General features: G+C 36.3%; 4 protein-coding genes across 4 annotated transcripts in view; 1 reads left to right on the top strand and 3 right to left on the bottom strand.

Annotated features, from left to right (window-relative positions):
- LOC139130381 (protocadherin Fat 4-like) overlaps positions 1–17,186 on the top strand; it is a 361,272-nt gene that overhangs the window by 120,142 nt on the left and 223,944 nt on the right. The gene's annotated exons all lie outside the window — the stretch shown is intronic.
- Positions 1–17,186, bottom strand: part of LOC139130385 (NXPE family member 3-like) — a 353,637-nt gene that overhangs the window by 106,611 nt on the left and 229,840 nt on the right. The window lies entirely within an intron of this gene.
- On the bottom strand, positions 129–2,166 carry LOC139130393 (uncharacterized). The gene is made up of 3 exons (XM_070696198.1): positions 1,964–2,166; positions 1,465–1,731; positions 129–1,264 (listed from the first exon to the last, which is right to left on the bottom strand). The coding sequence occupies exons 1-3, from the start codon at positions 1,999–2,001 to the stop codon at positions 1,072–1,074; spliced, it is 498 nt and encodes a 165-aa protein (XP_070552299.1). The 5' UTR covers positions 2,002–2,166; the 3' UTR covers positions 129–1,071.
- Positions 2,171–5,473, bottom strand: LOC139130389 (chromatin assembly factor 1 subunit A-like). The gene is made up of 2 exons (XM_070696194.1): positions 5,413–5,473; positions 2,171–4,277 (listed from the first exon to the last, which is right to left on the bottom strand). The coding sequence occupies exon 2, from the start codon at positions 3,494–3,496 to the stop codon at positions 2,246–2,248; it is 1,251 nt and encodes a 416-aa protein (XP_070552295.1). The 5' UTR covers positions 3,497–4,277; positions 5,413–5,473; the 3' UTR covers positions 2,171–2,245.

Raw genomic sequence — 17,186 nt, forward strand, 5'->3', positions numbered from 1 at the left:
AGGTGGCAACGCTATTCCAACAAAATTTAATCATACTTTTCAAACCTAATTTAATTAAACAAACAAAATGTTTGAAAGTTTAAGAGTGACACGAATTATTCTATTACAAACACACACAAAAAAAACGCTTAAGGAAAAAATTATTTAAAAGTTTAATATAAAATCATAACAAATATATGGAATACATACTTATAAATCAAGCCTAAATTGGCAAGTACCTGGGATATGCTTTTGCCCTCCATACAGCATAAAAATCTACTGTAAGGATATTACCTGAGAAACTCCACTTCACATAATAATTATATTGCTCCATCAATGTGAAGGAAAGAGTAAATGTCTGCGTCGTTGAACTCCACATGTATGGGAGGTCTATCAGAGTACTTTTAAGAGATAAATTGAGAAACTCCACTTCACATAATAATTATATTGCTCCATCAATGTGAAGGAAAGAGTAAATGTCTGTGTCCTTGAACTCCACATGTATGGGAGGTCTATCAGAGTACGAGATAAATTGAGAAACTCCACTTCACATAATAATTATATTGCTCCATCAATGTGAAGGAAAGAGTAAATGTCTGCGTCCTTGAACTCCACATGTATGGGAGGTCTATCAGAGTACGAGATAAATTGAGAAACTCCACTTCACATAATAATTATATTGCTCCATCAATGTGAAGGAAAGAGTAAATGTCTGCGTCGTTGAACTCCACATGTATGGGAGGCCTATCAGAGTACTTTTAACTGTGAAAGTGAATATTGCTATGTATGCTGTATTGCACATACAAACTGTCTAGGTACTGAGCAATGGTGGATATATATATATATATATATATATATATATATATATATATATATATATATATATATATATATATATATATATATATATATGAAAGTGAAAAATATACTGTGATAAGAGAAAGAAAAAAAATCACTTTTACTAAAAAAATACTACACTAGGATTCACAACCTGTTGACTGATTGTTTCTTCTCAGATTCATTTGCCCTAGATTATAAACTCTACTTCTTCTAAGAAACTCTTTTTAGCCATTTCTGTATGTATAATGACTTCTAAACTACTACTACTTCTAAGACACTCTTTTCAGCCATTTTTTGAATGGCATCGTTGACAAGCTTCACAGCTGTACTGAGATGTTCATCACTGACTGTAATGAAGTAATCTGCGGGTATTAAAGCACCACCTCCCTTCTCATCCACAGCTGGCCAGGGAGGGAAGCTCTGTCTTGGTCCACCAGTTACACAACTACAAAATAAAATTGATGGACATTGAAGCAAACACAGCATCTTTTAAATAGCTGAAGTCTTTGGTATTTTCATTGTGAAATGTTTTACTAATGGGGATTAAGTTTATCATCTAACACAATAACATATGAATACACTGACATTTCAAATTGTAGATTTTTGCACTGCTTATCAAACCAATAAAGTTATCAAGATATTTACCATGTCACTTTAGATGCTAGCTTCATGTCTATACATTTATAAATTCCCTCACTAAGGATGTATGGGACATGGCCCATGGGTAGCCCAGCAACCTGTTGAAGAACCAGGTCCCGTTTATCATCGGTGACAATGTTGTGCATGCTCGCTTCAATGTCTACCAATTCTGGCACATAAATCATCAGAGCATATTGATCGTGAGGATTCCCATACTCCTTTTTAACAACGAGATGCAAGCCTTCGGGTGCCCTTACTTGATATACGTGATATCTGCATGAATAAACATTTATATAGATCAATACATGAATCAAAGGCATTTCAATGTGTTATCAAAGAAATTCCATTAAAAATAAACAAGAAATCCAATGGCTGTACATGTACTTTGTAATGTTACAATGCTGTTATAAGATTACAGGAAAATATTATTTCAGTTACAATGCAATTTTGGTAAGTTCCTGAAATGTCTAAAGTGAAGGTGGTGAAGACAATGTTCATGTCTTACCCTTTAATGGCAGCGTTCTTAATAGATATCACAGGCATTGTATATCTGGTAAAAAAAAAAATAAAAGCAAGTGAGATATAAATCAAGGTTTCATGTAATAACTCAGTTTTTTTTCAATTTTTGTCGCAATCATGACAGATAAATGGAAGATCTGGATGCTCTATGGCACTGCAATCATGGCTTAAAGGAATGCATGAAACATGTACCCAAAGCATACAGTCATCATCCGCATAGGGCACTTGACACATTTTACAACAACAGTCAGAAATACTGTCTTCAAAGTCAAGTCGTCTTCTTTTTCTGCCATTTGTTCTTGATTGTTGAGTATGGGTGGTAGCCCTTTTCTTCAATTCTTTTTCTTTCTTCTTCATTTCTCTCTCTTTCTTTCTTTTTTTCTTCTCTTTCCTGTTTTTTTCTGGCCATGGTTTCTTCTTGTTTCTTCTTCTGCTCACTTTTTGCTCGCAACCTGTCTTGTCTTTCTTTAATTGAGCGAAGGAAATTCAGGTGTTTCTCTTGGTAAAACTTCTTTGCTTCAGAACCGTTTAAGAAGCTCGGTAGACACTGAACAAATTTTTTTGCTCCAGGCTTTCGCTTTCTTTTCCCGATTTCTGGGTAGGCAAGTACTTTATTCAAGTTTGGTGATACTTTCTTTGAAGGTGGTGTTGCTCCAGTCATTCGCCCATGATCTGAAGTGACTGGAGTACTTGTACAAGCAGATGGTGAGGAGGCTTGGCCTATGATTGAAGTATCTGAGCTACTGTCGGATCGGGTTGGGGTACCGTCAATGCTGCCGACATTAGTAGGTGATTTGGTAGCTGTACTTGTCACGTTGTCAGTGACACATGAATCCGTTTCAGTGCCTGTTACATTACATTCAGTAGCTGATGAATTTTCAGGTGAAGCTGTTATGCTATTGCTTTGGGAATCTTGGTACGCTCTCTTCCAGATCCTAAAAGAAGGACTGCCAGGCAAGTCAAATCCCTCTTCAATTCTTTGGCGATATTTTTCCTTCTCAGGTGTCGACATGACCTCTTCAACCAAGTCTAACAGGCTGCTTTCTCTTTTCTTTGCTGCCTCTTCCGCTTTGTTCACACTTGTCTCACCATCTTCCTCCATAGCAGTGCAATCACCAAAACTAGTTGAAGGGAGCAACAGATCACTAGAAATCTTAGACCGGTCCAGTGGATATATCCCTGATTTGGAAAAACTTAGGGATATATTCTTCATTGTTGCACTGCGTTGCCATGCTGTCTTGAACACCCTGGCAAACGTCTTTTTGGTTACTTCTTCCCCCGGATTGTCAATCATGAATTCCCTTACTGCAGTTGTCCAGGCAGCTTTCAGTGGACCAAACAGGGCGACATCACAGGGTTGCAGGAAGTGTGACGCATTCGGTAGGAGACGGTAAAGAAGAATCTTGTTCTCTTCGGCCAGCTTGGAAATTTCAAAATCTAAATGTGAGATGTGGCTGTCAAAAAGTAAAACAGCGGGCCTTGCTGGGGGTATATTTGAATAAAATGGTTCGCCAGCCATGAGTAGAATGCCTCAGTCTCCATCCAGCCAGTTTCAGTGAAGTAGCAGCTTGCACCTTCCACTCCCCCTGCCAATGGATTCCATGTTCTCGGGACAGTCTTCAATGGAAACAGGTGATAGGGTGGAATTGACCCACCTGCTGCATTTATACATGCCAAGACAGTTATCTGGGACTTGCTGTTGGCTGTCATTTGGGGGAGAGCACCACCACCATTTCTGGCTGGCCCAAGAACTTTACCAGTCTTGACTTGCATGCAAAACCCAGATTCGTCACAGTTCCAGATTTGACCTGCCTTACCAAGTAGATTGTGATCTGACAGAAAGACTTCAAACTGTCGAAACCAATCATCTACTTCTTTCTTGCTTACTTTGGCACGCTTCAAATCAAGCTTTCTTGTACTGACAAGTTTCACAGATGGGTTTCTTTTCAGGAATAATTTGTACCATTGATTACCGGGTAGGTTTGGTGGATCTTTATTTTTCAGAATGGTGTCTCTATTGTCCTTGTCAAGAATGGCTTTCACTGTATGTAATAGTCTACTTTTACTGACACCGAACCCTCTCTGACCCATACCTATGATCCATTCTGCTAGCTTCTTTTCCTCAGCAGTGGTTAAAATTGGTGGTGGTCCATTACGCCTATCAATGCCAACTTTACCAGTGACTCTGTCACTCAGTGTTGATCTTTTCACACCCCATTTTGCAGCTGCTTTACGGAGGGACATTTTGTTTTCCACAATATCCTTCACCGCTCCGGCAAATATCTCTCCCCTTTCCATGACTAATATAAAAAATAAATGAAAATTTTTTCTGCAAATTAATTTGTGTACTTACTTTAAGAATAGCTTGTTCTGGTATACTTGTGTTATGCTATAAGTAACCTGTTACCTATGAATATGAAATAATTAGAGTTACTTTGTCAGTGGCTTTGGAGCAACTTAAATTTTTAATCATGGCAAAAAAAAGAACACATAAGATATTTTATATAAAATTTAAAATTCCTGATACAATGGTAAATGTTAATTCTTCAGCATATTCAAGTTTAAATTCAATTTTGTTTCTATTATTAAGAGTATGTATGTATGCATTTGTGTATGTATGTATGTATGTATTTGTGTATGTATGTATGTATGTATGTATTTGTGTATGTATGTATGTATTTGTGTATGTATGTATGTATGTATGTATGTATGTATTTGTGTATGTATGTCTATATGTATGTCTGTATGAGTGTATTTGTTTGTATGACATTTTATGATTGAAAGTATTCATTTTTTTTTAAAATATGCACTTTCTCATATAGTAATGCAAATGAACAAATGACACAAATGCATATTTGAATTGTCAATTAAAAATTATTAATTTAAATTATTAATTAATTAATTAATATTAATAATTGATAATTACTCGTCTTGAACTCAATTAAAATGTTTCATATTGTATGTTCGTAGCTATGTATGTTTTATTTGTTTTGTTAAATTTTGGTCAAAATTATGAAAAAAATATCATTTATACATTTCAAAAGCACACTACTTATGGAAGTTTTTGAAAGGTTACACAAGCGATCAAAGGATTAACATGATCACAATTTAGAATCATTTGAAAGAGCTTTTAACAGAAAAAAAAACAACTCTTGGACTCTTCGACGAGCCCAGCCTTGCATTGTGTGTCATTGCCTGACAGTGACCGGCAAATGACCTACTACATTATTCACGGAAAACGTGAATGGCGCGCAAAAAATTGCGCCAGATTGGAAATCTGATACGTCTCCCTGTGTACGATAGACCAATGTGAAGTATCAAAGTGATTTTCAAAGAAAATCTCGAACAAAGGTTCGACAACGCGATTCTAAATTTGCACCTCTTTTCTAGCTACCTTAAAAATGCGATGTACGATGACACAACGATTATACGTACCTCAAAAAATCGATCGCTTCGGCACCTGATGATCGAGCGAGCACGTCTCTGAAACTTCAGCTGATAGTCAATGAGAATACCCATGAAACATTGCGAGTTCCAAGTATCGTGTCAGTATCGCGAGAAACAAATGAGGACGCTCTTTCCGCGAATTGACCGGCGAATGATACCGACCGGCAACTGACTCAGGGGGTGTATATGGTGCAAGATTCATCAACTTTAGTCCAGTCAATTCAGATATATATCCCTAATTAGTGAAGTTCATTTAGTATATAATACGGCTAGTTTTCAATCGGATTCGAACCCAAAAACATACGGCATCAGTCGCCTAGCTGAGAGGCCACAGAGAGAACCGCTCGGCTAAATCTCCACTCCCAAAAAAGAGTGGTTCAATAGCCGGCTAAGTTGTTACATTTTTCTGACTGAGACCGCTCAACACGTTGTAGAGTTCGTGAAGCACTCACGCACGCATGGTCACTATCATACATCGCACATACACACTTTATCGAAGCGAAGAAACGAATTTCATCGCTTTAACTGGGCGAACGATAAATAAGGAATTGGCTGAAGTGAAATTGCTTAATGATTTTCAATAATGTTATATCATAGTATCTTCAATGTACACAGCAAGTTTCATCAACTTTGGTCATGTCAATTCAGATATATATATCTAATTATGAAAGTTTATTAAATATGCAAATAAGTATTTGGCTGAAGTAAAAATGCTTAATGACTTTCAAATAATTATAAAACTTCATGAAATATGCAAATGAGCTATTTATTAACTTGACACTGCTCAATGCTTCTCAGTACAATTGGATATTTATCAGATCAACATCTGTAGCAAGTTTCATCAAATTTAATGCTGTAATTTTTGAGTAATATCACTAATTACAAAGATCATTAAATATGCAAATGAAGCCTTAATTAACTTAACACTACTAAATCCTTTACAACACAGTTAGATATCTGTCGGATCAGTATATGCAGCAGTTTTCATCACATTTGATGCAGTTATTTCGGAGTTATATGACTAATTATCAAACTTCATGAAATATGCAAATGAGCTATTTATTAACTTGACACTGCTCAATGCTTCTCAGTACAATTGGATATTTATCAGATCAACATCTTTAGCAAGTTTCATTAAATTTAATGCTGTAATTTTGGAGTAATATCACTAATTACAAAGTTAATTAAATATGCAAATGAACCCTTAATTTACTCCACACAACTAAATGCTTTACACCACAATTAGATATCTGTCGGATCAGTATCTGCAGCAGATTTCATCACATTTGGTGAAGTTATATCGGAGTTATATGACTAATTACAAAACTTCATAAAATATGCAAATGAGCTATTTGTTAACTTGACACTGCCATATGCTTCTGAGTACAATAAGATATGTATGAGATCAATATTTGTTGCAAGTATCATCAAGTTATGTGCAGGAATTTCAGAGTTATCTCACTAATAATTGGCTGAAGCATTCTACACAAGAAATTTGCAGTGGATTTGAATGTTTGAAAACATGCCATTGTTAGCTCACGTGTATAAACACGTGCGCTAAAGTCATAGCGATGTATGTCTGTCTGTCCGTGTGTGTGTGTGTGTGTGTATGTTAGCGTGCGTGTGTCTGTCTGTCTGACTGTTTACACGATAACTCAAAAACGCCTGGACGAATTCAAGTCAACTTTGGTACACAGCTATCAAATGCTACTTGCAAGAACTGATTAGATTTCGATCAGTGTAACTTGCATATTAATGAAGTTATGCGATTTTGTTTTTTTCCGTACAATGGTTTCTCAATGGAGACGGTAATGACAGTTAGATATATATCAAGAAATACTGCACAAAATATCATAAAACTTTTCACAGATGACAATCTCAGAACATTATCATGATACTGTAAGTGTCATGTCAATTATCTTTTCATTTGCATATTAAATTAACTTTTAATATAAGTGCGATAACTCTAAAATTCCCGCACCAAACTTGATGATACTTGCAACAAATATTGATCTGATATATATCTAATTATACTTAGAAGCATTGGGCAGTGTAAAGTTAATAAATAGCTCATTTGCATATTTTATGAAGTTTTGTAATTAGTCATATAACTCCGATATAACTGCACCAAATGTGATGCAATCTGCTGCAGATACTGATCCGACTTATATCTATCTGTGGTGTAAAGCATTTAGTAGTGTGAAGTTCATTAAGGGTTCATTTGCATATTTAATGAACTTTGTAATTAGGTATATAACTCTAAAATTACGGCACCGAAGTCAGTGAAGTTGGGTACACATATTGTTCGGGTAAATATGTAATTGTAATGAGAAGCATTGAGCAGTGTCAACTTAATAATTAGCTCCTTTGCATATTTCATGAAGTTTTATAATTAGTGATTTAACTCCGAAATAACTGCATCAAATATGGCGAAAACTACTGCAAATACTTATCTGACTGATATCTAACTGTGTTGTAAAGCATTTAGTAGTGTGAAGTTAATTAAGGGTTCATTTGCATATTTAATAAACTTTGTAATTAGGTATGTAACTCTGAAATTACGGCACCAAATTTGGTGAAACGTGCTACAGATATTGATTAATTGTGCTATGAAACATTGAACAGTGTCAAGTTAATTTAGGTCTCATTTGCATATTTAATGAACTTAGTAATTAGTGACATTACTCTGAAATTACAGCATTAAATTAATTGAAACGTGCTACAAATGTTGATCTGATGGATATCTAATTGTCCCGTGAAGCATTGAGCAGTGTCAAGTTAATTAACAGCTCATTTGCATATTAAATAAAGTTTTGTAATTAGTGATTAAACTCTGAGAGTACTGTGCGAAGTTGATAAAACCTGCTACATATAGTGATATAACAGATATCTTATTGTTCTGTGAAGCGTACTACTATTATGAACCTGTTGTAAAACACGTGAGCATATTCAGTTCATACCTGATGTTTATTTTCTTAAAATCCGATATGAGTGCCAATGTTATGTGATCAATTGATGTCCAAGTGTACCATGCACTAGGACTCCCTACCTATTATGGAAGTTTTGAAATGATACGAGCAGCATTTTCTGAGACAAAAATACTGGAGACGAAGAAGAAGAAGAAGATTTTTGATTTTTCAAATAAACGTTTATTACTAAAAAATAGCCTCCTGTACAGACAAGTACATATCAAAACAATTCAAATTTTGAGACAAAAAGCAAAAATGAAATCTGACAAATGCTTTATGGCAAATGATGGTCAATTACTGAAAATACTAAACAAAATTGGACTGTAAAAAATCAGCAAAAACTGCAAAATGGCTATGATGCTGATGCTGGAGCGAGACGGAGAGAACTGGTGAAAAGGCAAACAGGTAGCTATATCACTTGCAACATGGGGAAGGAAACCAATTAAATCTGAAAAAAAGCACAATTTTGTTAATGACAAAAGGCAAGATGCGAGGTGCATGAAAAATCTCCACTGAATAGGAGAAAGCGAAACAAACATCCGAAACAAGAAAAAGAGACAGAAATTTGCGAGGAAAAGGACAGGAACACCTTACATCTTGCAGAAAAAAGCCACCTAACCGCCAATGAGAAGGGGTATATTGAGAAAACTTTTCGTTGGCATGTACATGCTTACGAAGAATCCTCCCAACTGACCACCCCCTTCCATTCCGTGAGGAGTACGGTGCCCAGGACGAGATAGGATTTGGCAAAAGGGAAAGTGTGCTTAGAGGTGAAAGCATTTTCTTTACAACAAAATTGAATCAATAGTAAAAGTTCCATCAATGTCTACAGAAGCAATGACGTTATTAATACACCAAATGTTTTTTAAAGCACTTATGTTTGAATTGAGCGTGAAGTAATTATATTCTTCTAAAATGCGAGCACAAACTCGCCTTTTAAAAACAGAAACAAGCATATTACTGATTGAGGGATCATGACCATTAATTGCATTTCGTCTTGTTACATGAATTGCAATTTTAGCTGTCGTAAAAAGGAAATTTAAAAGCGCAAAAGTATTCTTGTCCATGTATGATTTATCAAAGGGTGGGCCTAAAACAAACCACCAGAATAAAATCTTGCATTCCTGACCAAAAAAAGGTGACAGAGTTTACGAAGGAGAATGAACAAGGGAGAAAGACGAGGGCATTCTAAAAATATGTGTAAGAGGTCATCTCTGGCACTACAGAAAATACAATCAGAGGATGACCTATACCCAGAATGGAACATAAACGAGCCAGTTGCGTACGCACCGTGGAGAAGACGACATTGAAGATCTCCTTCTTTTTTGGGAATTGGACTGAGATAACAAGAAGTGAAAAAAGGTTTGATATTTTCCGTAAGTGAAAGCAGATCTCTCCAAACTGTATCTTGACGTTTATGGTTCCTATGAAAATTTGACATAATCAAGAATTTATAAATGCTACATTTTTCAAATTTATACAAGGGACAATTCAAAATAATATGGTCATCAGTGCCTTTACAAATAAGTTCGAAAGAGTACGAAGGACGATGACAAGAATGAACGTCATCCAAATCAACTTCCTCTTCAAAATAACTTTGGATTTTGTTTTTCCAATCACAGGGAATAGAATCAACCAACGTCTTGACAGTATTTGTTAAAATTCTATCCGAATGAATAGAAACAATGTTTTTAAAATGGCTTGGGGAGCGCCAAGATTTTTGGAAAGGTCAAAAAGATCTCCAACTTTTGTAATGCCAGCATTGATAAAGTGATTAACAAGAGTACTATCAAGAGGGTTTGTAAAACTAACACAATCGTTGAAAAAAGGGCTTCATGGAAGATATCTTTGATTGAAAGGGGTCCACCTTTTCTCAGGAAAATACATGACTTCCAGACTCTCAAAAGTTTAAGATAAAAATTAGGAAGATACTCTGGAACAGACTGATAATTCACTGTAAAAAGTTGAGAGGTGTACTTGAGATTACCAACATTCCGAAAATAAAAATCAGCAAACAAAAATGAAGGATGATCCAGACCTGAATACAAGTATCTTGAAGATAATTTAATCTGAAAGCTTATACACGTGAAGAGAGATCGATGAGATTTTGCCCTCCTAACTTCAATGGAGCAAAAAGTGTACGACTTGGCAACCAATGTTTTCCTTGCCAGAAGAAATCAAGAAATTGTGCTGAATTTCATCAATGATAAAAGCAGGAGGACAGAGGCAAATTAAACGGTGAAAGAGTTTAGTTGCAGCAAGTTGATTAATAACGATAACACGGCCTTGGAATGACATAGCAGGAGCATATCTATTCCACCAAGATAACTTATTGTCAATCTTTGTAACACACTCACTCCAGTTTTTTGAAAAATACTCGTTACTGTTACCCAAATAAGTACCAAGGACCTTGAGACCTATACTATTCCAAAGAATTTCAAGCGGATGATCAGCACACCCACGCCATGAGCCAACCAAAAGACCTTGGGACTTACGATAGTTAATTTTTGCATTACTGGCATGCTCATAGACAGAAAACCATATTTAAACCTCAAAAATCAGTATCACAAGTTACAAGAGTATTAACGTCATCAGCATAAGCTGAAAGTTTACATTTACGATCACTTGAATTTGGAATCATAACACCTTGAATACTGTCATCTTGTCTTATTCTGTGTAAAAGAGGTTCAATAACAATTGCATACAGCTGCCCCGATAATGAGCAACCTTGCCTTATACCACGTGAAAATTGAACTGGAGCAGTAAGGGAACTGTTAACACGAACAAGACTATCAGTTTGAGTATACAGAAGTTTAATAAAATTGATGAAATTTTCACCAAACCCGAACGCATGCAGAGTTTGAAAAAGATAATGATGACTGACACGATCGAAAGCTTTTTCCTGATCTAAAGAAAGAATACCAAGAGGAAGATTCATATCATTATGAAAATGAATGCAATCCCTAATTAAATGAATATTGTCAAAACTCTGTCTGCCAGGAACAGTATAACTTTGATCTACATGAATGATATCTTGTAAAACTTGCTTTAAGCGAAGCGATAAAGCTTTAGTGAAAATTTTATAATCAGAGCAAAGCAAACTGATAGGTCTCCAGTTCTTAAGAAGGGAGTTATCACCTTGTTTCGGAAGGAGTGTGATAACAGCTCTACGACAGGACGTTGGAAGAAGGCCATCGGAAATTGACTTTTGAAAAACCTGGTGAAAATCTTTCCCCAATAGAGACCAGAATTTTTTATAAAATTCACAAGGTATGCCATCAACACCAGGTGTTTTACCATTCGCAATGTTCTTGAGAGCAAAGGTGTACTCATCAAGACTAAGGGGTCCATCAAGTTGCGTAACTTTGTCGGCAGGCAATTGAGGGAGATCATGAAGCAAAGTATTTTGTGCTTCAGGTGAAACAGGCTCAGCAGTAAAAAGGTTTTGATAAAACTGGCGAGTAAGTTGACGAATTTCTCTCTGATTTTCTGTAATTGTATGATCTTCACATTGGAGATGAGTAATGGATTTACGACAGCCTTTGTATTTTTCAAGAGAAAGGAAAAACTGTGAATTAGTATCAGAATCATTGAGCTGTTGAAAACGAGAACGAATAACTGCACCTCTGGTATCAAGTTTCTGAAAACTGTCTAAAAGGTCTTTTTGCTGATGATATCTTGTTTCCAGAGAAGGCTGAGTATGAATCAATGTTTCCAAAGTACGAATTTCCTCAATAAGCTTTTGTTTTGAACGTTTAAAGTGATGAACTCGTTCAGCGCTGTACTGCTGACTCAGTTCTTTAATCTTTTGTTTTCCTATATCCCACCAAGACTGAAGAGAAGAAAACCTATCCTTCTCATTACGCCAACCTTCCAGTATTCCTTAATTAAAGTACAGTAATTTTCATCGTTAAGAAGACTGGTATTGAGACACCAAACTGGATTTTTGTTGACACTCGAATTCATAGTTAAAACAAGAGAAACAAGAGAGTGATCAGATAAATCAGTAGGAGAGTCAATAGACACAGATTTAATTTTCGAAGTCAACCTCTTGTTGATGAAGAAAGTATCAATGCGACTTTTTTGCTCTCCTCTCTGCCACGTAAAATTTTGAGCCTGCTTATGAAAATAACGCCAGGCATCAGAAAGCTTACAACGATGGACAAGCGAAGAAAAAACTTGCGAAGACTTTAAATGTGGTTCAATATGAGACGACCTGTCTAAATCAGGAACAAGAGTACAATTAAAGTCTCCCCCTATGACGATATTTTCATTGTCAAGATCAAAATCAAGGAGAAATTTACGAAGACTTTCAAAGAAAATACAACGATCATCTCCACTTGAAGGAGCATAAATATTGAGCAAATGAAAGGAAGTGTCATCCATTTTAATATGCAAATGAAGTAGACGACCTTGGACGACACTTTTTACAGAAACAACATCAACATTTTTGTTACGTGGAAACAGCACTGCAACCCCAGCAGAATTACTAGGACCATGTGAGAAATAAATAGGCGCGCGCCAAACTACTTGCCATTGCGCCTGATTAGCCACTGTAGAATGGGTTTCTTGTAAAAAATAAAAATCAGCATAATGATTGGACTTCAACGAAGACAAAATGTTATACCGTTTCAAAGAATCATGGCAACCATTTACGTTCCAAGAAATGAAACTTGCCATCACTAGACAAGCAAAAACAAGAACGATTTTACTTCCCATGTTTCGTAATAGCCAAGCTTTTACATTGTCTAACATGTTGTTGTAACTTTGCCACAAGTTTATGGATACGAACTTTTTGTTGACTAGTGACAATATCTGACCTGCGTAAGTTAGCAAATGACTTTATGAGAACCTTAAAATCTGAGCAGTAATCTTTACATTTTTCTATCATATTTTTAGAGCCTTTAATGTCTTCTAAAAACTCAAGCAAATTAGACGGCTTGATTTGTAGCTTTTCTTGAAATTCTGATAAGTCAGAAATTTCAGACGCAACAGACTCATTGTCATGATCAGACATTTCGCTGAGAACATCAAAGGAGTTTGATGTTTTCACTCCTGACCAAATAAGCTGATTTTGAGAAGTTTTTCTTGGAGACTGTGACTGAGAAATAAACAAATCCTGAGACTCATTTACATTGATATCTGAAAAAGGAGTCTCAGGAAACTCAAGCGATTAAGATTCAATAAGTGAAGATGATGACGAAGAAGGAGGGTCGAATGATAAAACGGGAGTAGGGGGGAGCGGAGAATATGAAGGTGAAGCAGGGGTTCGTACCCTGTCTTCATCGGCATGGACGTTAACGTTTGCAGCAGAGTTAACACCTTTTTCTTTCTCTTGAGCGTCAGTGGGTTGACTGTTTTTACTGGTGAGAGGTCTTTGATCGACAGAATTTTCATCACAGATGTGACTTTGTGAGCGGACTCTGATTGTGCCTCGTTGTTTTCGACAAAGCGAGTTGACGTTGAGGCGTTACTTGAATTTGAGGTGTTATTTCTGTGGTATTGATATGCTGATTAACACCTTCATTTGCATTTGCTTCACTTTCGACAACATCCATTAAACCTGAGTTTTCATCCACACCATTATTGTCTTTTTGAACATTTTCAGTGTCATTATCGTTAACGTTGTTTTCTGAAGATCTATAGTTTTGACAACGTTTACGGATATGACCTTTTAGTCCACAATGAAAACAACGCAGTTCATCAATAGAAACGTAAACGGAATAAAAACGATCATCATATTTGATTTGAATTACACCACTGATGTTCTCATTGTGTAACAAAATATGAACTTGTCGTCTAAACGACTTCACATGCTTCAGCGAAGCATTTTTACAACCAAGAGGGATTGCTCTTAGGTGACCAACAACTCTACCAAGTTTCCATAAATGTTCCGCCAAAACTTCATCAGGAATGAAAGGAGGAACATTTGACAGAATTAATTTGAGGCCGGTTTCACCATGTGTTCCACATCAACTAATTCATCAAACAAAGCAAACTTGGATTCAACAATACTTTCAACATTACCGAGTGTTGCTAAGAACACAACCACGGACTTATTCATTCTAGATGCAGCAATAACATTTTCACTTCCGACTTTCTTTGCAATCTCTTCAACATAGCTTTCAACAGGGACACCTTCAATATTAGTACACCTGACAGCATGCTTGCGTGTCAGATTCCGAAATGGCTTGTCCTCCCGGGCGGCCATATTGCCGACCACGGGTTAACAAATGACAAAAAATAAAATCGAAGGAAATCCGCCTAGTCGAAGATGAAACCGGACCGGAAACAAGACCCCAAAAGAACGTAACACTACTCACAACATAAACTGATGACAATTGACGAAGGATGGCACTTCTCACTGGTAGAAACTCAAAACAAGTAGGAGCCCTTCTTCCGTACATCTATCCAATATGGCGGAAGAAGAAGAAGAAGAAGAAGAAGAAGAAGGAGAGTTTTATTTTTCAAATGAACGTTTATTACTAAAATTAAACTCAAAGTACATATCAAATCAATTCAAATTTTGAAACGAAAAGCATAATGAAATCAGACAAATGCGTTATAACAAATGATGGTCAATTATTGAAAAAAAAACTAAGCAAAGTTCGACTCTATATAAAAACCAGCAAAAACTGCAAACTGGCTATGACACTGGAGCTGGAGCGAGACGGAGAGAACAGGTGAAAAGGCAAACAGGTAGCTATATCACTTGCAACATGGGGGAAGAAACCAATTTGGGCCATGCCAGTAAGGCCCCCAATAATTATTAAATAACATTATATGTTATCCAATGCCTCTAATCATAGTAATGATTTAAATAATCATGAAATGAATTTTAGCATGTTGTTATTTTGAAAAAATCTAAAATAGCATGAATGTCATAATACATAATGCATAAGAAAACATAAGAAAACAACAAGTAGACATTGTAAAGGAGGAGAGAAGCTGCAACTGTTGATAACTTTTTCATTATTCCCATCCCATGTATCAACTACAGTTCCATTTTATCTCCCTATAGCATCCTCAAACACAATATCCATAAAATAACAATAATGTAATTGTTTATTTAATCAGATAAAGGTACGAATACAGGAGAAAAATAACAAGGGGTGTATTACAGTGAAAATATAATTTATCTGAAATAGTCCACAAGAACTAGTCGAGTCCATGGCCCACTATCAACTAATAACAGTATGCAGATATTGACAGGCTATGAGGGCAAGAGCATAAGTCTGTACCCCGAGGGACTGTGAGTCACCCCCAAAACAGACTGTTCCCCGGTGCCGAAGGGGGGTGACTCACAGGCCCGAGGGGTTAAAGACGTATGCTGTTGCCCTCATGGCCAGTTAATATGTGTTTTATGACATATCTCATCCGCAGTCATGCATGGGACCATACCGTACACAAAACCTGTCGCATGTAATATGCTGTAGTGGTTCGGCAAGAAAAAGTTTTTTCCCGGCGGGATCGCATTGCTTCTTCAAAACGTTCGATGCACCTTTGATTATCATTTTCGTCCGTTTTGAGTCCTTCTTGGAAACAAGAGCATTCGGTTCTTCTCCATAAAGTAGGATAAACCTATTTTTCGACTATCGTTTTGATCGGCCGCAGGCGACATCTTTGTTTACATTCCGGTTCACGCATGCACCAATATCATTTTTGACGTCAGCGGGCATCATTTTTCGGAACTGATGCCTAAAAGGCAACAGTTCCAACAAATGACGCCTGATGACGTCGTTTACAGATGTTAACTGAATGTGCTGACGTGGTTTACAACAGGTTCATTACATAATAGAGCTCTTCACAGAACAATCAGATATCTGTCAGATCATTATATGTATCAGGTTTCATCAACTTTCGAACAGTACTCTTGGAGTTAAATCACTAATTACAAAACTTCATTTAATATGCAAATGAGCTGTTTATTAACTTGACACTGCTCAATGCTTCATGGGACAATTAAATATCAATAAGATCAGCATCTGTAGCACGTTTCATCAAATTTAATGCTGTAATTTCGGAGTAATATCACTTACTACAAAGGTCATCAAATGTGCAAATGAACCATTACTTAATTTGATACTGCTCAGTGCTTCATGGGACAATTGGATATTTATCAGATAAATATCACTGGCAGGTTTAACCAAATTTTGTGTCATAATATCAGAGTTATATGACTACTAGCAAAGTAAATTGAATATGCAAATGAACCCTAAACAAACTTCACAGTAATAAATGCTTTACAACACAGTCAGTTATCTGATTAGAGCTGATTAGATTGCTTAGCTTGGCTAGCATATTAATGAAGTTATGACATCATTTTCTTTTTCATAAAATGGTTTCCTATGGAGACAGTAATGACAGTGTTGACATATATCAAGAAATACTGTACAAAATTTCATGAAACTTTTCACAGATGACAATCTCAGAACATAATGACGATACTGTGAGTATCATGTCAATTATCTGATTGTTCTGTGAAGCGTATACTATGCAATGAAAACCATGTGAGCACATTTAGTTCACATCTAGTTTAGGTGTTACAGTAGTTACACTGACTGCAATAGGTTTATATTGGCGGAGAGGGCGGTCATTTACGCGATCTTCTCCTTCTCCTCCTCAACCTACAGTTGGAAATGCACTGTAATATGGTGCTGTCACCGCGGGTCTAAATATAGCCTATTCAATGGTAGGTAGTAAATTTTCTGATAATGGAAGCAGATGATCCTAGCCAGCCAAATCTCACTAAATTAGCGAAAATGTTGTATCTTCGGACCGACAGGGAAAGAC

This window comes from Ptychodera flava, chromosome 4 (genome assembly GCF_041260155.1).
Source record: "Ptychodera flava strain L36383 chromosome 4, AS_Pfla_20210202, whole genome shotgun sequence".
Classification (NCBI taxonomy): domain Eukaryota; kingdom Metazoa; phylum Hemichordata; class Enteropneusta; family Ptychoderidae; genus Ptychodera; species Ptychodera flava.

Bases quoted from the DNA above. Each gene is read 5' to 3' on its own strand.
- LOC139130393 (XM_070696198.1), bottom strand. From the start codon at position 2,001: ATGCCTGTGATATCTATTAAGAACGCTGCCATTAAAGG. The intron at 1,732-1,963 runs GTAAGACATGAA...TTATTCATGCAG, and splicing joins AAGAACGCTGCCATTAAAGG to ATATCACGTATATCAAGTAA. The intron at 1,265-1,464 runs GTAAATATCTTG...TTTATTTTGTAG, and splicing joins CTAGCATCTAAAGTGACATG to TTGTGTAACTGGTGGACCAA.
- LOC139130389 (XM_070696194.1), bottom strand. From the start codon at position 3,496: ATGGCTGGCGAACCATTTTATTCAAATATACCCCCAGCAAGGCCCGCT.